Source organism: Lagopus muta, chromosome 21, assembly GCF_023343835.1.
Source record: "Lagopus muta isolate bLagMut1 chromosome 21, bLagMut1 primary, whole genome shotgun sequence".
Taxonomy (NCBI): domain Eukaryota; kingdom Metazoa; phylum Chordata; class Aves; order Galliformes; family Phasianidae; genus Lagopus; species Lagopus muta.
The window spans coordinates 6,109,301-6,132,899 of record NC_064453.1 but is presented as its reverse complement, the minus strand read 5'-3'; the positions used below and the strand labels follow the sequence as shown (position 1 = coordinate 6,132,899).

At 52.7% G+C, this 23,599-nt stretch overlaps 1 protein-coding gene across 1 annotated transcript in view; it reads left to right on the top strand.

The window, feature by feature from the left end:
- The window catches only part of EPHA8 (EPH receptor A8), a 39,322-nt gene extending 16,297 nt beyond the window's left edge, over positions 1 to 23,025 (top strand). The window contains exons 3-17 of the mRNA XM_048967582.1: positions 1,397 to 2,060; positions 8,741 to 8,896; positions 9,403 to 9,738; positions 12,221 to 12,345; positions 12,508 to 12,670; positions 13,025 to 13,121; positions 13,550 to 13,617; positions 14,178 to 14,303; positions 15,044 to 15,229; positions 16,007 to 16,068; positions 16,347 to 16,556; positions 17,889 to 18,038; positions 19,170 to 19,360; positions 19,640 to 19,795; positions 20,896 to 23,025. Coding sequence (XP_048823539.1) covers positions 1,397 to 2,060; positions 8,741 to 8,896; positions 9,403 to 9,738; positions 12,221 to 12,345; positions 12,508 to 12,670; positions 13,025 to 13,121; positions 13,550 to 13,617; positions 14,178 to 14,303; positions 15,044 to 15,229; positions 16,007 to 16,068; positions 16,347 to 16,556; positions 17,889 to 18,038; positions 19,170 to 19,360; positions 19,640 to 19,795; positions 20,896 to 21,010 — 2,805 coding nt within the window. The 3' untranslated portion in view covers positions 21,011 to 23,025. The remainder of the gene's footprint in view (positions 1 to 1,396; positions 2,061 to 8,740; positions 8,897 to 9,402; positions 9,739 to 12,220; positions 12,346 to 12,507; positions 12,671 to 13,024; positions 13,122 to 13,549; positions 13,618 to 14,177; positions 14,304 to 15,043; positions 15,230 to 16,006; positions 16,069 to 16,346; positions 16,557 to 17,888; positions 18,039 to 19,169; positions 19,361 to 19,639; positions 19,796 to 20,895) is intronic.
- The last annotated feature ends 574 nt before the right edge of the window (positions 23,026 to 23,599 follow it).

Sequence of the window (23,599 nt, the reverse complement as noted above, 5' to 3'; positions counted from 1 at the left end):
GCACAGAGTGTGGTCAGCAGGGAGAGGGAGGTTCTCCTCCTCTCTGCTCTGCCCTGGGGAGGCCACATCCAGAGCACTGAGCCCAGTGCTGGGCTGCCCAGTTCAAGATAGACAGAGAGCTGCTGGGGAGAGTCCAGCAGAGGGCTGCAGAGACTATTAAGGCCTGGAGTACACAGTAACCTCTTCTATACTGCAGGCACTGCGGGAGTGCTCTGAGCTGTGCTGTGTTCGCCAAGGGGAGCCAGCTGTGCGATGCAGGGAGCACCCCTGTGCTGCTCCCAGCAACACCCCGCATGCCTCCTCCCCTGCCTGGTTCTGCCTCATTTCTCAGGGGACTCAGCAGGAAAAAGACGGGAAACAGATGTTGTGGTAATTTGCGCTCTATTAATTGTGACGAGGACTTCCACCCCCTCCACGGTGCTGCGGTGCGTGCACACATCAGTGTGGGAGTGGGGCCACGACAGGGCGGGGGTCATTTCTGGGTGAAATTCAGGCCCAGCATTTCTGAACAAACGTGGGCATTTCTGGAATGTAGGAGGTGATTTTTTGAAAAGAACCAGAAATGCTTTTTTCTCCCGGCAGTAGCTTGACTTTCACAGCCTTTGCCAGCATATTCCCCTCTGAATGAGCTTTTGTTGAAGTCCACACCTGGTGCTGCTGCCTTTTCCAGGCTGCTTTGAGCCTGTAGAAGGGAGAAGTGGAGTTTTCTCCTAAAGGTGAGATGCTGGGGGAGTTCTGAAGATGTACATCACTGAAGTGGCTGCTCTGATCACCCCTAGCACTTGCAGAAGGCACCAGAAGGCCAATCTCCGTGGGAGGTACAGGTCAAGGAGGTTCAATGAGGAAGGACTTCTCTATTTGAGAAAGAGAAAGGAGCAGTCCTCTTTAAAGATGTTGCATGATGTACTTGTGCTGGGAAGGACATGGGCTGAAGAGGCGGTGGGAAGCCCCCAGAGAAGGGAAGGTCTGTGGATCCTGGTGGAGAGGGAGATGTGAGACAAGAACGAGCACCCAGAAGAGTCCAATAGCCCCCAAAACCTTACTCAACCAGCTGAGCTTATCTGTATCCACAGTCTCAGCACTTCTTTTCATGTCTTCTCAATCAGAACTGCATAACATCCTTCCCTGAGTGGCACAAATGCCCCTATTCACTTCCAGCTCACCCAATGACTCCTCAAACCATCCCTCCATCACTGTCCTGCTTGCTGCCACCTGCTTTTCCCCACCCTTCCATCCCCAAACTCATCCTGCTGCCACTGCTACATTGCTGTAGACTGCTGGGTTCCCAATGCCCCTGTACAGCCTTTCAGCCTGGGAGAAAGGCTGTTCTGAGCGCCCTGTTACTTCTTGGAAGTTTGGTGCATCTGGTTTGACCTGTTTTCTCTCTGTCCCACAGTGGGATTCCATCAATGAAATGGATGAGTTTTTCAGCCCTATCCACACCTACCAGGTCTGTAACGTCATGACCCCCAACCAGAACAACTGGCTACGAACCAACTGGGTTCAGAGGGACGGCGCGCGGCGGGTCTACGCCGAGATCAAATTCACCCTGCGGGACTGTAACAGCATGCCGGGCGTGCTGGGCACCTGCAAGGAGACTTTCAACCTCTACTACCTGGAGTCTGACCGTGATCTGGGTGCCAGCACCCGTGAGAGCCAGTTTATGAAGATTGACACCATAGCGGCCGATGAGAGCTTCACCAACGTGGATCTGGGAGTCAGGCGCCTGAAACTGAACACAGAAGTTAGGGGTGTGGGGCCCTTGAGCAAGAGGGGTTTCTACTTGGCCTTCCAGGACATAGGTGCTTGCATCGCCATTGTTTCAGTGCGGGTGTACTACAAGAAGTGCCCGGCAATGGTGAGGAACTTGGCATCCTTCTCTGAGGCTGTGACTGGAGCAGACTCATCCTCCTTGGTGGAAGTGCGGGGAGAGTGTGTGGGCCATTCAGAGGAGAGGGACACCCCCAAAATGTACTGCAGTGCCGAGGGAGAATGGCTGGTGCCCATCGGGAAGTGCGTGTGCAGTGCTGGCTATGAAGAGCAGCGGGATTCCTGCATGGGTGAGTCCTGCTTCTTGATAGCAGTGCCTGGAAGGTGATGAAGAGTGGCTGGGGGGAGTTCTTGGCCTGTTGTGGGAAGAGCTGGGGACAAAAACTTGGAAAGGCAACCTCTGTTGAGACCAAGAGATGCCCCAGCCTTTGGTTGGTGCCTCCCAAAAGGGTTGTCGATGCCAATGGCAAGCTCCTTGAGAGCTCGTGTGAGGCTGGCTCTTGTTGCATAGGGTATGGTTTTGGGATTGAGGCTAGATATGGGGTGGGGGCTGCCCTGGCTGCAATGAGCAAAGGACGCCACCCCAGCCCCATATCTGTAGCAGCTATGACCTCTCCAAAATGCCCCAACGCGCTCGCTTCCCTTCGGCAGGCTGTTTGAAAGCAAAAAGAAAGACACAGAGCTTTGTGAAACAAGGTTATCACATCCATCCATCACCCCTCTCCGGGGCTGCCGCACAGCCCTCCCATCCTGGGGTGCAGGAGCCGTCCCGGGGGTCCTTTGTGCTGCATGGCAGGCTGCAGGCTGCCAACTGTACAAACTGTGATAAGGAAGCGGGGTGACCACAGCTGCAGAGCACCGGGCACTGCTGCTGGCAAGGGGCCACGTGTGTACAGAGCTCGGCGCACCGGGCTCCCGGTGAGAGCCCTCGGCACGGGTTTGTTTGCTCTCGGTTTCTTCATCAGGGATGTTTAAGGGAGCAGCGTTCCGCCTCTGCAAATAAGAGCAGGGGGCCTTTGTTTGAGTTTCGTGGAAGTGTGAAGTGAAGCATTTGTCTTAGGGAGACTTGGTGCAAGGTTAGGACGTCCCGTGGTTGGCTGGAGCAGATCTGGGTGCCGCGGGGACCGGCAGCGGCCCTGGAGAGTTCCAGGCTATGCAGATTGGGAAGGACGGGCAGAATAAATGCTTGCATCCAGAATTCCTCCTCTCTGTGGCCGCTGATTTGAAAGTCATCCTGAGACAGGTCTGATAATTCAGAATATGTTTTCCTCTCCCGTGTTAAAGGGTGGGTGTGAAGTGTGCTCAGCACGTGCTACCATGGAAAGGGCACAGGCACTGAGTTGACTGCATCCCATGGCTACAAGGAGCTATGAGCTGGAGGTTTGGTTCCAAAGGGCCAAACATCCTCTGCATATTCCTCCTCAGCAGGAGGTCACCACCCTTAAGCATGGAGGCTGGGAGCAGAGGGAGGACTTTTTCATCCCCATGCACTTATCCAGCCCTGTCCAGTGATGGCATAGCGGTCACGACCCCAACCAAAACAACTGGCTATGGACCAGCTGGGTTCAGCAGGATGGTGCTGAGCACGGAGAGTCCAATAGCCCAGCACAAAGCAAGTGGAGACAGCGCTTCCTTCCCAGGATCTCCTTTGGTTCGGGGTCTGGATTACATACATCTACACACAAAACCAAAACAGACGCAAATCTCTGATCTTAGCTTCTCGTGCTCGACTGGGGCAGAGTTCATTTTTCACAGTGAAAAGTGCCTTTCTGGGATGATTTATAACCCAGGAGGATCTGTCGGGGTTGGAAATTAGCCGTTTTAATTGTCAGATGAACAAAAGCAGGATTCCAGTGGCTGTCGTCCCCACTAATTTTTCATTTTCCGTCACTGGGATGAGATGATATAAATCACTCCTTGTGGCCCTAATAATCTTTCTATAAATACCAGGGACAATTTTATTTTTTTATTTTTTTATTTTTTTTGCTTGGGGGAAAAAAAATTAGAGAGAAGATACTTTGCCTTTATGGCAGTGTTTAAAATGTGATTCCAAATTAATTTCCTTTTGCCTTTCACAGCCAGACGCCTTATTTGTCAAAGCTAAAGATGTTTGAACAGCGGAGGTTTCTCCCCCTCCTCTTTAACATTCATTTTTCTAAGAACCTGCCAGAGTGATGGAAGAGAGCTCCGGAAACCAAACTGTGGGCTGAGCTGTTCGCAGCCCTCTAGAGGAGGCAGAAGGCAATGCCACGGAGCTGGGAAGGATGGAACGAGGCTGGCCGCTTATAGAGAGCAGCACGTTACTCTCCCTGTCATCCTTCTTCCCTCGCTTTTTACCTTGAGTGCCCCTTTCTTTGACTCGGATGGGATCTCTGACCCTTTGTGTTTATCCTATTTGCAACCCAACCTTTGGTGGGCTCTGTCAGGCTTCACTTCCTTCCAAGGACACCCCAATGATGACACCTCTCTGGGTCTCCCTCCCAGGGCAACAGAACTGTGCCACGTACTTGCTTTTCTCCTTCAGTTTCAGTGTTCCAGAAGACTTTGTGCCCCTCCCTCCCCACCATCCACAGGCAGCCTCAGTTTCCTCCTTGAAGTGTCACAGTCCACAGTATCTCTTACACACAGCAAACAGCCACCACTCAGCCTAAATAGCGGAATAAGTGATAGCATAAGTGAAAAGTGTCCGTTCCAGCAATTTACCAGGTAGGAAGACAAGCAGCATAATTCACTGTATTTATATACAGTCGCTGTACCAAGTTGAGATGCATTTCAGTAAGGTCAGTGCAATCAGGGAGATGCACTAAGGGGGGTTTCGAGGCGAGCATTTCAACACTAGTTTGCTTCTGTGGGAGGGAAGACAGTCTCCTTCAACAGCTTCCGACTCTAACCCTATCCCACTACTGCCACCACCCTAACCTTAACCCTAACCCTAATCAAAACCATAACCCTAAGCATAACCATAACCATAACCTCAACCCTAAACCTGAACCTGAACCCTGACCCTAACAGTAATCATAACTTTAACCATAACCGTAATCCTAACCCTAACCCTGACCCTAACACTAACCATAACCATAACCATAACCCTAACACTAACCCTAACCTAACCCTAATCAAAAAGTGAGATGAGAATGGGATAGGGGCAGTTGTCCAGTTGTCCCCCCATGAGCAAACCCCTTCGCCACTAGGGTCATGCCCAAAGGAAATGAATCTGGAGGGTCTGGTTGGCAATCTGGGAACCAGTTACTTTATTTCCAGTTGGTGAAACTTGCACTGATGAGCCAATCAGCAAATTTAATGTACCTTAAACCTTTATAGTGGGCAACTTTAATCGAGCAATTAAAGCACCACCGCATTGCTAATGAAGAGGAGAAAATATCCAGCTTGGTAATTATATGCTCATGAGTACAGCTGTGCGTCCATGGGAAGAAAGTCAGTAGGGAAGGATGGTTGCCCTGAGCTGTGGTAGCTTTGAATACATGCAGTGCAAGGGATGCAAGCATCCTTTGAGCAATGCCAGGCAAGGAAATCAAATTAACTCAGTGACTCACAAGATTTCCATTGTTGCTTTGCAAGCTTTGTAAAAATGCGGGCAGGAGCATCTGGCGAGATGATATCACCTTCTGTATATCTCAAGCAAGGTTCCACATCTAGACTGCAAAGAAGATGTGTTGCAGCTATGCGCTGCTTGCAAAGTTTAGTCTGCACATTAAGAAAAAAGTTATTTTCTCAATGGATTATGCAGCCCCAGGAGAGGTCATTGCAGAAAGAGCAGGATCTGCACCCTTTAGATTTCCAAGACTAACCTAGGCAGCATGTAGTCTTTTTCTGGTTAGAAATAAATGGTTCTGGCAGTATTCAAAGACCTTCACCACATTGGGAATGAGTGGCGTTGGTGTGAATTCTTCTGTTCTGCAGAATTTATCCAGGTTTGGGAGTTGTCCCTCTGCACTACCAATGTGCAGGTGCCACTGGGGAGTCCGCAACCCAGCAGTGTGCTTTGTGCACCAGTGCTTACAGTTGATTGCACATTGCAACGGTATGCTGGGAACCTTCAGCTCCCCACCAGTCTCACTGCGATCACCCTACATGTGGAAGAGGCTCTTGCTTCCCACAGAGCAGCAGCACCCTGCCAAAAATGTATCCTGCGCTTGGCACGAGGTCCAGATCCCACCCATGTCAACACTTCTGATGCAACACGATGTCTCCTTCCCCTTCCTGAAAACAAGATGCTTCTGATAGCGTGTCCCAAAATGAGAAAGGGAGCCAAAACTGGTGGTGCTCAGCTGTGTGGGGGCTGTGCTGGCCTCTGGGGTGCTTTTCACTTGCATGCTGGCCCCTATTTTAAACCTTAGCCCCACGCATACATCCGTAGCCATAAAGATGTGGTGAGACGTCTCACACACCACCCAAAACTGTGAGCTGGTTCCAGCAAGGGCTGGGATTAAGATCTTGATGCTGTGTGTCCTTTTTTTTTTCATGTAGGCATCTTCACTCCCCAAAGCCCTGCAGCAGGGATGCGGGGGTACACCCAGTGCCTTCATCTGCATTCTGCTCCACTCCTTCTGAGCACAGCTCTCTGGGTTTGTTTTTGGTCTGATGAAAATTGCTGGTTTCTTCTTTTTTTATTTTTTTTTTCCCAGAAACCTTAAATAGTTCTAAGAGCCCCTGACAAGGCAGTTTTGGAAAGAGATTTTCTTTCTAACTCTAGCATTGGGCTGTGGGGCAATGCATGGTATAGAAATTCAGGCAGGTGCCTCCCCAGGCCACCAAATAACTGAGATAGAGCCTGTGCTGTCCTGGGATTAAATGCACAAGTTTTGGGGCAATGAGGCAGATGCCTGATGTGATGGATGCCCCATCCCTGCAGAGGTCAATCTGGAGGGGCTCTGAGCACTGATGGAGCTGTGGGTGTCCCTGTGCATTGCAAGGTGTTGGTCCAGGTGGCCTTCAGGGTCCCTTAAACTCAAAGCACTCTATGATTCTATAGTTCTATGTGGCTCTAAATAATGTTTTGTATCAGTGCCCGTGTCACACTGGAGTAGAGATTGCCAGCATCATGCTGAAGATGGATTTAAAAGAGCTGGGACTTTCAGTGTCAGCTTCTCCTGCAGCCTGGATGGCACTGGGACCCAATGATACCCTTATTTCCATCTTTATCTCTTCCCAAAGGATCAGGTGCAGGGAAAACCTGAAAAGCTTTTCTGCAGGGAAGGCAACAGGGCTGCCCCAAGGCACCTCCCAGCCATGCCCTGCACAGACCTCATGGGATGGGGACACAGCCCACAGGGTGGGGGCTGTCGTTGGCAGCCTTGGTGGTCCCACTGGGTGTGTGTGGAGCGCTCATCCTGACAGCTCCCCAGGCTGAACAGAGTGCGTCCTGGCTGGTGACTCCCCGACAGGTCCATCTATCATCTCCCCTGCCGTGCCAGATCATTAGCAGATGTTGTCCCGTCCTCAGAGGATGGGGAGGAAGGGAAACAAACGGGCTGGACTACAGATGGTTGGCAGAGCCCTACCCACGCTCGCTGCCTCTGAGACAAACCTGCTGCTCTGGGGGCTGCTTGTTTTGCCTGAGATCCTCAGATACACAGAGAGGGTATTCATTGCAAAAAACAATTCTTTTTAGAAGAGAAATTCTTACCTTTCTACAGGGCTCCCAGGAGCTCCAACCCAAAAGCAACACTGCACCTGGCCACACTGAACCTCATTAGGTTCTCGTGCACCCACTTCTCGAGCCCACCCAGGTCCTTCTGGATGGCATCCCTTCCTTCTGCCGTGTCAACTGCACTGCTCAGCTTGGGGCCATCAGCAAACTGCTGAGGGTGCTCTGGATCCCAGTGCCTGTGTCACTGATAAAGATATTAAAGAGCACTGGTCCCAAGATGGACCCCTGGGGGGTACCACTCATCACCAGCCTCCACCTGGACACACAGCCATCGACCACAGCCCTCTGGCTGCGACCACCCAACCAATTCCTTGTCCGCCCTTCAAATCCATCTCTCTCCAATTTAGAGATAATGATGTGATGTGGGACCATGTCAAAGGCCTTGCATAAGTCAGTGAGGTGCACGACTCCACCCAGAGCACCACCAGCCCCAGCCTCAGCCTCCCCCCAGCCTGCTTGCATGCCTGTACTGTTCAGGTGCTGAGAGCTTGTGCTGCCCTGGTGCACAAATTCACTTGCAATTTGTCATTTAGGATAATTTTCCTCCTGGGCGCATCTAAAATAATTGTGAGTTATTGCCATAGGTAATTAATGTTTCTTTACAGCATTAAATGCTAAGTGATTACAGTTGGTGCAAATCTGCGACGTTTCATGTTCCCATCCTTCCTGTCCATACAGCGTTCACTCCTCTGCCCCTAATTAAACACTGATGGGGGGAACCACTCCAGTTCCCCTTTAATTGGGAGTCCCTGACCACTGTTAGCTGCACAGATAGATGTGCCCTGCAAAGACTCATAGAAGAGCTGCTCCAGTCCCCGCACCATCTTGCTGGCCTTCCATTAGGCTGTCCCCAGTATGACTGTGTGTCTTGTACAGGGGAGCTCAGAACTGGACCCAGTACTCGAGGTGTGACCTTATCAGTGCTGGCGGGGGGAAAGGATCACTGCTCTCCACCAGATCTTCCTTCCCTTGCATCTCTGGCATTCCCACTCTATGTTCTGATGCCCTTTGGGGGGCAAGGATTTAGGAACAAACTGAGTTATGGTGCAAAGCAGTGAGGGCTGTGTTACCAAACAAACCTCACCTAGCCTTGCTGTCCCTCTGCAGAGAGCAGGCTGTATGCATGCAAAGTCTCTTTGCTGCGACATGAAATGAGAGGAGATGTTTTTTTTCCCTTGGAAAAGGAAACTCGTGGCTTTGTTATACAAACCAGGGGCATGCAGAGCGCTGTGCTCCTGTGGATGATGCTCTTGGGCACTCTTAGCACACCTTCTGACCACTGCCCCTTCCTCCCAGCAGCATGCCAGCTGGGCTTCTACAAGTCGGACCCTGGGGACCAGCTGTGTGCCAAGTGCCCCCCACACAGCCATTCGGAGAGCCGGGCAGCCCGCGTGTGCCGCTGTGACAGCAGCTTCTACCGGGCAGTGCAGGACCCCCCCTCGGCTGCCTGCACACGTAAGTACCCCCCAGCATGGCTCTGTGTGTGCTGCCCAGGGGCTGCAGCCTTCTAGATTCAGCTCTCCTTGTGTTGCAGGGTCAGAGCCCTGGGATTCCATAGAGCAAGGCAAGCTTTGTCGTGCCATGGATGGATGGTGGCACTGGAGCTTGGCATCCAGGTTCAGCCCAGCTCTCTGCATTGGGAGCTCAGTGCAATTGAAGTGGGCTGAACACATCACAGGAGGGTTTGCTTGCTGGAGCTCCAGAGCTTTTTTGCATAAAGTGTGTTTGCATAACACTCGGACATAGGATTTGGGTTTTGGGTGGTCCTGTTCAGAGCCAGGGGCTGGACTCAGTGACCCTTATGGCCTCCAGCTTGGGATATTGGGATATCCCATGATTCTACGGTTGCTCATCTTCCCAGGAGACATGAGTTCACTGTTTCATTTCCCCACCCTGCAGCCTATTGACACTTCACTTTTGCTCCCCTTTTGCACCGTTTTCACCCTCTCCTCCTTTTCCAGGCCCTCCCTCCGCTCCGGTGAACCTGGTCTCCAGCGTTAACGGCACCTCGGTGACACTGGAATGGGGTCCTCCCTTGGACAAGGGGGGGCGCAGTGACGTGGTGTACAACGTGCAGTGCCGGCGCTGCGGGGCGGATGCGGGGCAGTGCGAGGCGTGCGGCGGTGGGATCCGCTTCGTCCCCCAGCAGATGAGCCTGGTGCAGGGAGCGCTGACCGTCACCAATCTCCTGGCCCACACCAATTATTCCTTCTGGGTGGAGGCTGTGAATGGGGTGTCGGATCTCAGCGTGGAGGCCAGGAGAGCCGCCGTGGCCAACATCACAACCAACCAGGCAGGTAGGAGGCTTTGGGTTCTTGAAAGGCAGGTCCTGCTTGACCGACTTGGACTCCTTCTATGGCAGGCTGACCCACCTGCTTGGTGAGGGAAGGACAGTCTGTCTAGAGTTTCAGCACAGCATCTCACTCTGTCTCCCACAGCATTCTCCTGGGGAGGCTGTGGTCTGTGGCTGGGACAAATGCACCCTTTTCTAGGTGAAGAACTGTCTGGATAGGCCAGGCCCACAGAGTGGTGATGAACGTAGTCACGCTCAGCTGATGGCCAGTCAGCGATGTTCCCCAGGGGTTGGTACTGGGACCCTTCTTGTTTGATATCTTTATTGACTATTTGGATGAGGGAAATGAGTGCGCCCTCAGTAAGTTTGCAGATGACACCCAGTTGGGAGGAGATATCCATCTGCCTGGGGTGGGAAGGTCCTACAGAGGGACCTGGACAGGCTGATCAATGGGCTGAGGCCAGTATGATGAAGTTCACATTAAGATGGTCAACCCTGATCAAGATCAAACGCTGTATCCTGCACTTCAGCCACAACAACCCCAGGAAGTGCTACAGACTTGGGACAGTGATTAAAAATTTGCATGGAAGGATATGGGAGTATTGGTTCATGCTCAGCTAAACACGAGCCAGCAGTGTGCCCACGTGCCCAAGAAGGTTGATGGCATCCTGGCTTGTGTCAGAAATACCACAGCCAGTGAGAGCAGGAGATGATCATCCCTCTGTACTCAGCTCTGATGAGGCTGCACCCCTGTGCAGTGTGCAGTGCTGGGTCCTTCACTACAAGAAAGGCATCAAGACCCTGGAGTGTGTTCAGAGAAGGGAATGGAGCTGTGAGGGGTCTGGAGCACAGTGCTATGGGGAGCAGCTGAGGGGGCTGCGATGGGTCAGTCTGGAGAAGAACAGTCTCGGGGGAGACCTCACTGCTCCCTAGAACTCCTGAAAGGAGGTTGTGTTGAGGTGGGATCGGCCTCTGCTCCCAGGTAACAGCAATAGGATGAGGGATAATGGCCTCAAGTTGCACCAGGGAATGTTCAGGTTGGATATTAGGAGCAACTCAATCTCAGAAAGAGTGGCTGGCACTGGCACAGGAAGGTGGTGGGGTCACTGTCCCTGGAGGTGTTTAAGGACAGGGTGGATGTGGCACTGAGGGACATGATCAAGGGGTGCTAATGGTGGAAGGTGGATGGTTGGACTGGATGATCTTAGAACTCTTTTCCAACCTGAATGATTCTGTGATTTTCCTGTGTGGATGATGTGCTCCTACCTTGGACTCTCTGTTCCCTTTGCTGCTGGAGGTAAGTGTGAGGAGTAGGGACACATTGAGGACAAGCTGTCATGCAGCTCTCAATTCTCCCTGCTTTTTTGTGTCCTTTGTCATCTCCCTCTCTCTCCACATCAGCTGGTGGAGGATCCCCTTCTGCAGGAGGCAAGGAGCACGGAGAGCACTTGTTTATTGACAGGAACACAAAGCGGAGCACGAATCTTTCAGGTTGCTCCTTGCAGCCTTCTGTCCCATCCCGAAGGGGCAGGCGGCAGTTCATGCTCTGCTCTGAGCTCACAGCAGTGCCACCCCCTGGCAAGTGATGGCAATGATTATAGGGAAAAGTGCATCTCATCTTTGCAAACCATATCATCACGGAATGGTTTGAGTTGGAAGGGACCCCTAAAGGCCATCTGGTCCAACCCCCCTGCACTGAGCAGGGACACCCATCAGTGCTCAGAGCCCCTCCAGCCTGACCTTGGGTGTCTGCAGGGATGGGGATCCACCACCTCTCTGAGCAACCTGTGCCAGTGCCTCACCACACTTACTGTAACAAACTTCTTCCTTATATCCAATCTCCTCCTGCTGGCAAAAGAAAGTCAGGGTCCGCCTGAGTTAGCTCATGGTTGGCAGGAGAGCAGGGTCCTGTTGTTAGCAGTGCCTGCTCCTACACTTCTTTATCCCTCTGCTGAGCCCACCTGGAGACAAGCACTGCCACCCTGGTGCCTTACAGGAGCTGCTCTCAATGAGCTCTTCTCCCAGGCTGTCTGTGTATCTGGGATTGCCCCAGCCCAAAGGTAACACCTCGCACTTGTCCTTGTTGAGCCTCATTCGATTTGCATGAGCCCACTTCTCAAGCTTCAATGACATCCCTTCATTCTGTCATAGCAAGCACAGCACTCAGATTTCTGCTCAGAAGAGCCAGCCTGAAGACAAGCCAGAATTCACCACTGCCATTCGAGCTCCCATTGTGTTTCCAGGACCCAGGTGCCCCATTGCTCTGCCTCAAAGCTGCCAGTCTTTCACCCATGGGGAGCCTGCTCACTCCATAGGAAATAACTTGAGACAACTGCAGCAAACACAAGCCCATATACAAACCCATCCTGCACAGCCCTCAGCTCCACGTGGCTTTAATTAAAGCAGAAATGTGTTTTAAACTGTTTCAGAGCGTTCTGTGTTCCATCATTCCCTGCTGCCCTAACCCCATGCCTCTGCATCCCCAGCCCCATCGCAGGTGGTGGCCGTCCGCCATGAGAGCACAGGTCAGAACAGTGTCACCTTGCTGTGGCAGGAGCCAGACCAGCCCAACGGCATCATCCTGGAGTATGAGATCAAGTACTATGAGAAGGTAAAGCTGAGCTTGTGGCTGCAAATCTCTCCCAGCATGGCAGCGGGGACAGGGCTTGGTTTCAGCTTCAATTGCTGCAATCAGACTATTTTGGAAGGCTTTGTTCTCTTCCTATGGCTGCCGTGCTGATGCAGCAAGGTTTTTGATGTTGATTTTCCACAGGACAAGGAAATGCAGAGCTATTCGACCCTGAAATCCAAGGGCACCGCTGCCACCATCTCTGGGCTCAAGCCTGCCACCCGATACATCTTTCAGGTTCGGGCCCGAACATCTGCAGGATGTGGGAGGTTCAGCCAGACTGTGGAGGTGGAAACAGGGAAGCCAGGTGAGTGTGTGTGGTTTCCCTACAGACAGAGTGCCCTGTATGCTGGGAGACCCCCAGAAAGGGCGTTGGATGGGTGATGGAGCTTTATTATTGAAGGCAGTGGTGGCGCAGGGGCACAGGGAGGTGGTGGGGTCACTGTCCCTGGAGGTGTTCAAGGGATGTGGAGATGTGGCACTGAAGGACACGGTTAGTGGGCATGGTAGGGGTGGGTTGGGGTTGAGCTGGATGATCTGAGTTGTCTTTTCCAGCTGGAATGATTCTATGATTCTATGATCCTGGTAGGCTAGGGGAATTTCTGAGCTCAGCAGAGCTTTCCCCATTCCAGCTCACCTCCTCCTCCCCTATTTCATCCAGTTTCCCTCCGCTATGACACGATGACCATTGTCTGGATCTGCTTGACACTCATCACTGGCCTCGTTGCCTTGCTGGTGGTCTTAATCTGCAAGAAGAGGTGAGTGTTTTCTGGAGGTTGGTGAAGTTTGTCACCACCAGGTGTGACGGGAGGGACGACAGAGCTTGGGCACATCTCTCTATCAGTTTTGGCTTGGGCAGTTGTATGTCAAGATTGAATAAGAAACCAATAGAGTCATCCTGCCTTCCCCAAGGCAGAACCAACATCTACAGCTGTCCCTCTAGACTGTGAGATGACAACGGGGTTGTCCAGTCTGGAGGAAAGGAGGGCAAGAGCTGAGCTCAGTGCTTTCTGCAACTGTTAGAGGGGGAAAATGGAGAGGGAAGTGCTGTGCTGTTCTCTCTGATGATGGGATGTTGGCAGATCCTTACTCTAGCTCCAGGCCTGGCTTGTGCTGCTTTCTACCCAGCCTTCAGGCTGCTGGTGGGAGCCAGGAGCACCCTCTGACCCTTGTGTCCCTATGGCAGGCACTGTGGGTACAGCAAGGCGTTCCAGGACTCCGATGAGGAGAAGATGCATTATCAGAATGGGCAAGGTAGGGCCCTCCCTGCTTCTGCTCCCAGACTGTGCAGGACTTCAGTTTTCTGGGCAGGAACCTGTACTATATTCCCTGGCACTTCCACATGGGAGGGATGTTGACCACTGCCATCAAAGGGTGGAGGGGTGGAGTGGCTGCACATCGTGAGATGCAGCTCTGGAAGGTTCATCACTTGAGCAACTTGATCTGGTGGGGGGCAACCAGCCCATGGCAGTGGGGTTGGAATGGAGTGGGCTTCAAGGTCCCTTCCAACCCAACCATTCTGTGATTCTGTGATTCAGCATCAGGCCGGAAGAGTGAAAATTGCACCACAGAGGAGTTGCACATGCTCCCACATGAGGAGTTGTTAGGGGTGAGGATCATATGGAGGAGATTGGGGTGGCCAGGTCCTGGACTGCTCCAAGGACATTGCCCTGCCAAGGAGTGCTGTGGGTTCCCTTGGGGTTGCCCAAGGAGTCCTGCCCCTTCCCATCCATCTCCCAGCTCCTGGCTGCCCAACCCCATAGCAGGGCTGTGTGGAAGAGCTGGTTTCCTCTCTCCCCTCTGAAACCTGACAGTGAAGTTCCCCGAGTCAAAGTTCTACGTGGATCCCCACACATATGAAGACCCCTGCCAAGCTGTGCATGAGTTCACCCGTGAAATTGAGGCTTCCCGGATCAAGATCGAGAAGGTCATTGGGTCTGGTGAGTCCCCAGTCTGGGTTAAGCTGGACTGGATGATCTTGAAGGTCTTTTCCAACCTAAATAATTCCATTCTATCATGTTTCCCCGAGCAATTTGCTTTCTGAGGCATCTGTTACAATGCTCCATAAGGGCTTCATCTGCTCCTTGTTTCTCTGGGACCAGAATCGTAGGGAGGATGGTTTTTTAGTGCATGAAATAAACTCCTCCGCATCAGCCAGGCACAGGTGGGAGCTGCTCAGCTGGCGTGGCACTGATGGCTCTGGCTGACACTGGCAGATGGCTCGGCCTGTCCCGCGTGGGTGCCCAAACACAACTACCCTGCTCAGTGTGAGCAACTGGGGTGATAAGATGCAAGAAAATTGCAGGCAAAATGGTAAATGCGCAGAACAAAGTAGATTTTTGCCTAGGAACAGGGGCTTGCAGGGCAGCACAGGGAAGCACAGGAAGAAAACACTGGAGCTTCACCAGCACTAAGAGGCCCCGAGGGCTGGAGTGAACTGCAGGAACACAGGGCATCTGTGGTGCTGGAGGGCCGGTGCAAGGAGCTGAGGAGTGCCCCATGCCAGGGAGGTGGTGGAGTCACCACTCCTGGAGATGTTCATGGGATGTGGAGATGTGGCACTGAGGGATGTGGTCAGTGGGCATGATGGGGGTGGGTTGGGATTGGACTGGATGATCTTAGTGCTCTTTTTCCATCCTTAATGACTCTGTGCCTTCACTTTGCGTTGCCTTGCCTTCAGGGGAATCTGGAGAGGTGTGCTACGGTCGCCTGAAGCTGCCAGGGAAGAGGGAGATCCCCGTGGCCATCAAGGCTCTGAAGGCAGGCTACACTGAGAAGCAGAGGCGTGACTTCCTAAGCGAAGCCAGCATCATGGCACAGTTCGACCACCCCAATGTCATCCACTTGGAGGGGGTGGTGACCAGGAGTAGGTTGCACATGGGGAGGGGCAAGAGGTGGGAGTCAGAGACCAGTGTGGGTGCTGTTCTAGCTACTGGTTTGTCAGCTATGTGGTTCCCTGCAGCCCATCTCTACTGCTGATAGCATGGGAGAGCTCATGCAGCAGGGAGAGATCCCTTCTTGCCATGCTTCTTGCCAGGAAGCTTTCTCTCCTGATTGACATTCCCCATTAACATCTTCAGAGGGAGACGGTCTGTTCCCAGCTGCTTTCCTCCTTCCCCTTTGAACTCCATTAGAGAAATGAACCGCTTGTTGGCTGCATCCCAGACCTCTGGGTCGTAGGGAGGGGGCTAAATTAGATTAATTGAGATTGCCCCCGTGTCTTCTGCTACAGGACAGCCCTTCCACATGGCCGTTCCCCACCTTGCTGTGCAACGCTCCCCGGTGCCCCAGGTCAGAGCTATTGGATCAGGAGAAGTCCTACCCATGAGTGTTTCTTTTAAAAGCTGCCTGTATAGAATAGTAATTTGAAGCCTTCCTTCAAAAAGGCACATTGGGATGCAGAGCATTATGTTAATGGCATGCAAATTTCAATGGGCTAAGAAAGCTGACCCAGCCACTTCAATAACACCTGGAGGGAGGTTAAGTGTCGAGGTTTTGGCCACATCTCCATCGTTGTGCCCTCCACTGTGTCGGGCTGCAGGAGATCCCCAGGCCTGCATTAGCATTGCTCCCAGTTAAAGGATAGCAATGGGCTTCTTGGAGGAAGGTGACTTGTTAACTTGACCTCCTTTGTCTTCTGCAGGCAAATTGGTCATGATTGTTACTGAGTACATGGAGAACGGCTCACTAGACACCTTTCTCAGGGTAAGAAGCTCTCATATTTGTATTCATTGAACTCCTCTGGTCCTCTGGGCTGCAAGACAGAAGATAAGGTTGGGTCACACTCCTCAGCCCCACGGCCATCATGGCCCCTGCGCAAGGGCAGTAGGCTCTGTGCGTCACCTCTTCAGTAGACTCCCCACAGCAGCACCGATGCAGGGCAACTGCCCAAGGGAAGAGTGGGCAGTGGGCCTGGGGGGCAGGAGAGAGGCTCAAGAAATAGAGAAAAACACAAACAAACTCCAATTTGCTTCCTTCTCCAGAAGCACGATGGGCAGTTCACCATCATCCAGCTGGTGGGCATGTTGCGCGGCATCGGAGCGGGCATGAGGTACCTGTCTGACCTGGGCTACGTGCACCGGGACCTGGCTGCCCGCAACATCCTGGTCAACAGCAACCTGGTCTGCAAAGTGTCCGACTTCGGCCTCTCCCGCATCCTTGAGGATGACCCGGATGCTGCCTACACCACCACGGTATGGTGGTTGCCCCAGGCAGGTGAAGTTAGACGCTTGTGTCAGGATAGGCAGTGCAGGAAAGGAAAAAGTCACCTCTTTGCTGTTATTTGCACGTGCTTTTAACACATTACATGAGAATGCTCCTCTATGCTTCTCCACTGTGTTCAAGAAACTTGTAGATGTGGTACTTAGGGACATGGTATAGTGGCAGTATTGGTGGTAGGTGGATGGTTGGACTTTTAATGTAGGACATGTTTATCCGTGAATCTATTTTAAGATTCTCTGGCCAATCTGACGGCTCTGGAGCTCGATATGCTCCTCTATCAGAGGTCATAAGAGGAGAATGAAATATATTGAGGGAATGTCTCCTTTTTGCTTTTTTCCTGGCAATGACATAAATCAGTGTGCTCCCAAAGCACTCCTCTGGCTGGACAAATGTTCTCAATGTGGGTCAGTTCACAGAGGCAGCTGAGGAGTCTGAGCATCACTTTTCAGGAAAGGAAGTAGAGAAGCAAACAGAGCCTTGGGTTTATTTGGGGTAACCCATGGCACGAACCATGAGTATGCAGGTCAGGAGCTTAAACTCTCTGACACAGTCTCATTCAGAATATCCTTAATATAAGGATGCTTTCTTCTTCATAAACTTGTGTAGGAAGGTATCCCGCCACAAAGGATGCATCTGTCACCTTCAATACCCATCAAGGAATGTGACAGAGCAGGTAGAACAAAGTTGGGTGGAGGCAATTCTCACTCTAGACAGGGACCTCTGAAAGGGGGTACACACTGAGTGTGCCTCAGCTGCTCTGGAAAGCCCCCCTACATTCCGTGCACCACAGCTTTTCTCTTCAAGTTGCCAGCAACCACATTTCTGGCTTAAATGTATTCTTAGCCCATTTATTGCTGTTTTTTGTTAGCACAGTCAGCCTTTAATTCAACAAGTTCTCCTCAGCACTTGCCTGCCAAATCAGTAACAGGCAGGGAGCACACAACACAACTCCCCTTGTTTGCTGCACTGAACTAGCCAGGCTCTCTGCCTTTCCTCAGAGTTAGCTCCGTGTTCTTGTGCAGTGGTAGCCCTTGGCTCTGTAGTAATGGTGCCAGGGGAGGTTCAGGTTGGATATTGAGAAAATTTATTCTCAGAGAGAGCGGCAATGCGCTGGCACAGCTGCCCAGGGTGGTGGTGGAGCCACTGTCCCTGGAGGTGATCAAGGAACGTGGAGATGTGGCACTGAGGGATGTGGTCAGTGGACAATATTGGTGGTAGACGCACGGTTGGACTGGAAGCCCTCAGAGGTCTTTCCAACCTTAGATGAGCGTACAAAATGGTGCACTTGTCTCTTGTTGTTTCAGGGGGGCAAGATCCCCATCCGCTGGACTGCTCCGGAGGCCATCGCGTACCGCAAGTTCTCCTCCGCCAGCGACGTGTGGAGTTACGGCATCGTCATGTGGGAGGTGCTGGCCTACGGCGAGCGTCCCTACTGGAACATGACCAACAGGGATGTGAGTGGGCCTGGGGCAGCACGACAGCACATGGCCCCTTCTGCCCCATCCCAAGCCAGCCTAGCAGGGTGCTGAGGAAAAGGGAGGGCGGCCCCTACCTCTCCTCACATCCCTTCTGGGCGGTGTGCAATGTGCCTGTCCCCTGCCTGGTGACATCAGTGTGACTTGGTTCTGCTGCACAGTGGCTCCTGGCTGTGCCTGGCTGTACACATCCCCATCCCTGCCTACCCCTAACCCTACCCCTAACCTTAACCCTAACCTGAACCCTTCCCATAACTCTATCCCTAACCCTTAGCCCAACCTGAACCTTTTAACCCCAATCCTACCCCTAACCCAACCCATAACCCTAACCCAAACCCACATCCAAAACTAAATCCCAACCAGAACCTGAATGCTAACTACTCCATATCAGTCAACACGTTGTGCCACCTTACCATACCATACCGGCTAGAGCTCAGGGTCCCACGGTCCCTAGGCACTCACCTGCCAATTCCTCCCATGCTGGCATCCATCCCTCCCTCTGCCCACAGGTTGTTCCCAGGAAACCCAAACCTGTGTCACCTTTGGTTTTTGACTCCGTAGAACCACAGGGCTCCTTGTGTTACCTATGGAAACTATACATCTGCCTGCTTTCTCCCTGCCCTCGAGTCCTGAGTGTCCCCTCTCTCCTTAGTGCTTTTCTTATCTTAGAAAGTAGCTCTGGTGACAGAGCCACAGGGACTTACACAGCATCCTCTGCGCATTCCTTTGAGCAGAGTTCTTGCAGCCTTGCTGTGCAGTGGCAAGCTCCAGTTGTAGAACAACTGAATGTGAATGAAGCTCTCGTGACTTATCTGCTGGAGGCAAGCTGTGATATTTTAGGCCTGCTGGACCACTTAATCAATCTGCTGTCATAGCAGTGATTTCTTGTATGTGTGTGGCATCCAGCCTGCTTCCAGCTCTCTGCAGATGCTGCGCACAGCTCACTGGCAATAAACTTGTCATTCAGCATGAATCTGGTGTGCACCCCGCTATTTCCCCTTCTGACAGCCTTAAGAGCTCATGCACCAGTGCTTCCCTGCGGACAGCAGTTTAGGGTGCTTGGATAAGGGCAGGAGAGCAGCTCCCCTATAGCGTGTGGCTTCCTTTCAGGTCATTAACTCAGTGGAGGAAGGCTACCGCCTGCCGGCCCCGATGGGCTGCCCCACAGCCCTGCACCAGCTGATGCTGGACTGCTGGCAGAAGGACCGAAGCGAGAGGCCTCGCTTCTCCCAGATCGTTGGCATTCTGGACAAACTGATCCGAAACCCAGACAACCTGAAGTGCACTGCCACCGTGAACCGGTAAGGGCTCCCTGGGTGCTGCAGGGATACAAGGGAAATGTTGTGTGCACGTGGTGAGGAACTGGCACAGATTGCTCAGAGAGGTGATGGATCCCCATCCCTGCAGACAGGGATCCCTGCAGGTCAGGCTGAGGGGCTCTGAGCAGTGATGGAGCTGTGGGTGTCCCTGTGCATTGCAGGGAGGTTGCACCAGATGGCCTTTAAGGGCTGGTTCCAACTCAAACCGTCGTGCAATCTCTACTCAGTCTCCAGGGCTGTGACCCCTTTGTTCTGCTCCAGGTTCACCCAGACGCCCTTCAACAGGACTCTCCTTGACTTCTCCTCCTGCCTGACAGTGGAGGACTGGCTGGACTCCATCCGGCTGGGGCACTACCGGGACAACTTTGCCATGGCAGGGTACTCCTCCCTGGGCATGGTGATGAGCATGAACATTGAGTGAGTACCAAGAAGCAGACAGCACTGATGGGGTTTCCCCAAACTCTGCCTTGGCTTGCTTGACCTTGCTGGTCCTTGGAGAGAACGATGCCATCCCTCAGGAAATCGAGATTGGTCTGTACCAGGATGCTCTGGAAATCCTCTGCCAAGTGAATACAGACCCTCCCCTGCCTCTTTCTCTCTTATTTCACTCCCATCAGGGGGAAATCAGAAAGTAAGAAGCTATAGGGTGCTTCAGGCATCACCACGTTCCACGTTGCTGGTCCCAGTGGTCCTGTCTGCTTGGAAACTTGATGGAACAGAGACAGAAATTGCTCCCTAGTCACCAAGTCTGGACAAAGGAGGGCTGAAAAAGGCTTATTCCACCATCTGTTCTCCTTCTTCTGTTGCTCAAGCATCCCTATGGAGGTTCTCTGGGGTAGTTGTTGCCATAAGTGGTACCAGAAGGGATGGCAACTATAGCTGCTCCCCACCCTAGGCTTATGTTCCCCATCTTTTGCTGATAGCTTTCATATCTCTGAATATGAAGCAATCTTTTCTACCTCAGAGGAGAGTTGCTCCCTGTCAGAAGGTGTGAGGCAGCCAGACATTAGCTACTGTGACTCAGGAAGGATGTGATAGTGCATGCATTGGTTGGGACAAGCAAAGTAGGAACCGGTGAAAGTGGACATGGAGAGATGCAGGCAGAGGGCTGTCATGTGCATTGACTGGGGGCTGTAGTTGGGGTCTTTGCTGTGGCATTGAGCTGATATGGATCCTTGTTTCTACACTCATCAGGGAAGCTTCTGAGCACAGAAACTCATCATCCGTCTGTCTTTCTGACCAGGTTATCTGAGGGTATCTCACTAAAACTGAATCCAATTGCAGAGCATTGATCTTGTCACCCACCAGCCTGTCAGGAGCAATGGCCCTTGCTCCTGCTCCCCCAAGGCTGTCAGGAGGCTGTACCATGGGAAATGACAGCTTCTCCTTCCCCGGGCAGGATGCCCATGGCCCTTGGAGGAGAAACAGGCGAGAGGTCATGGGGAGTGCATGCAGTCAGGAACTGTGTCTCTATGGGGCCAGCCTATGGGTTTTCTGACAGTGTCCTTCTTCCCCAGGGATGTTCGGAGTCTGGGCATCACCATGATGGGTCACCAGAAGAAGATCTTGAGCAGCATCCAGGCCATGCGCTCCCAGCTGCTGAACACAAACGGCCCCAGGAGGCACCTCTGATCACCAGCTCTGCAGACCCACACCATACATTCCTTAACACTTACTTTGGCACAGGGGCAGCAGGGGGGGGTGAATGAGAAAGGGGCACCAGACCATGATCTGGAACTCCTCCAGCATCTCTTTGATTTTGGGCTTCGGTGGAAGTATGGCTTTCCAAGTACCTTGACAATCCTGCTGCCTCCTTCCCCCATCTGAAGCCAAAAGGGAGGAGCAGCAAACAAAACAGCAATACCAGGACCTACAGGACTGAGCTTGTCATAGGCCACAGCTCTTTTGGATTTGATGAGGGGAGTCTGTTGGATCTCTGAACTGAGGAGGGTCCCACAGACTGCCACACAGCAGAGGCAACCCTGCTCCCAGTACCTCACAGTGCTCTAACCTGGAACAGCCTGCAAGTGACTTCATGGGCACCTCCACTAAGCCTGGGAGAGCAGGGGACAGAGTGCCAGCCTGCAGCACTAGGGACTGCTGGCAGTGCTAGGGGCTGCTGGCAGGCTCCCTGTGCTCTCTCCACCTGGGGAAAGAGGGGGCCAGGGTTTTCTACCTGGATCCTTGGAAGCCCCATGTCCTGCAGGAGTCTCCACCTCTTGAACACACCAGCACTGCTCCTGTTTGGACACAGCACAAGCATCCCAGGGCGGCCTGGGCATGTTTTCTAGGGCCACACGCTCAGGTTTCTCCCCTGGCAGAACTGCCATCTCCTGTCCTTTGGTCTCCCCCAGCTGCACCGCAGCACAGTGGGAGAATTTGCTCCCACCTCGCGTCACTGGGGCCGGAGAGACTTGTACCAAACTTTGTTCTTATATCGCCCTAGAGGAACACAAGAGCTGCCAGATTCTCACACTGCCAGCCTACATCTGGGGCTGCCGTGTTATCTGCAGAGCGTGGATCCTGAGCAATATTTCCAGCTGCAGTCACACAGTCCTTGTCACACAAAGCTGGCAGGATCTCCAGCAGTACCCCACTGGTGAGCCCAATGATGGGTGGCTGACCTTTCCTCCTCATCTCTTCTCCATCCTCCATAGGAGCATCTCTTCTGTCAAGCTTGCCTGGCATGGAGCAATGGCCTCTGGAGACATGCAGAGCTGTTCAAGGGGTTGAGGTGGATGCAGTGGTGCGGAGGTGCCAGGAGGGTGAGCAGGCTGTGGGCTGGGAAGGCTATTCCTGGTTGTAAATACAATTTTATATGGGTTTGGGGACTGTTCTACTGGAATCCAATGTCAAGTACACAACATTTTCTCAAAGCACAGAAGCCTCAAACGTGGGGCTGAACTCACTGCAAAAAAAACAAACTGCTGGGAGCACGGCTGGGGAGGGGAGCAGTGCTGGAGGGGATGCACTCTGGAACCCACAGCACCTTGTCTGTAGCACTTGCACAGTAAATCCAGCATCACTCCAGTAAAAGTGCTGGTGGGATCTGGCCCAGCGTGTTTCTCTCAGCGCTACTTGGGCACAAGGAGGGTGGGGGGAGGGTTAAAGCCATTTCCCAGCTGCAATAATCCTGGCTGAACTGGCCCTGCTGGGGCTAGCTTAGCTTTCAATCCTGGGCACTTACATCCTGATGAATTCTCTGACTGTGGCGGGCACTTTACTTCTTCCTATGGAAGCTCTTTGTAACCGGGGACAGATGCAATGTGTTGTTTAATTTGTATTGCACCTTATGTCCTGCACTCAAACCTGCCACACATCCACCCTGCAGTCAGTGTAATGACGGAGCTCAGCCCGAGCCCTGCCACATGGGGCTGTCTGTGTCCTCTCTTCCCAATGATGGGATCCCCTGGTGGGTCAGTCTGCCACGGACAAACTGCCCTTGTACCCATGGACAGCAAAGGACAGGCCCATGCCTCTGGGGTCACGGAGGTTGAGTGCTCTTGGCCCCATGGCCTTGGGGTTTGATGGTGGTGAGGGCTGCAGGCTCTGAATCTGGAGCTACCAGATGGCCCCTTTCTGGGTGGCTCATGGGTCAGACCCTTCAGCACGGTGGGGCTGGGCAGTTCCTGCCCCAAGGCCTGAAGAAGCACAGACAGTGGCCGGGGGGGGGAGGGATGGTGGGACAGGGTTTACCTTTTATATTCAGACTGTGCACCTCCTCCTGAACAATAAAACTCCTTCTTCCCATGGGCCATCTCCTCACCTGTTCTTATTCCTGTGCTGCACAAAGCTGCTTCATAAAGCTGCTGTAGGGAACCTGCTTTGGCAGGGGGGTTGGACTCGATGATATCTGGAGGTCACTTCCAACCCCTACAATTCTGTGATTCTGTGATTCTGTGATATCTTGTTGAGAGCATGGGGACCCGTAGGGATGATTCATCATGCCTACAAGGTCCAGCACTTGGATGTCCACCTCCTTCCCTGCTCCTGAAATACCTCATAGTTGAAGGATACATCCCTATGGAGTAGGAAAGTCTTTGGGATGAGCCCAGGTGTGCAGTAAATGTCCAGAACCTTGACTGTGGTCGCCCTGATTGGGCTTCACTGGGAAAAGCCTCCTCTAAAGCACCACAGCAGTGCCGTGTAGGGCAGGAGGTCATGCAGGCATGGCAGGTCGTGCAGGCAGATGCTCCTCTGAAGCACCACAGCTGCTTTTTC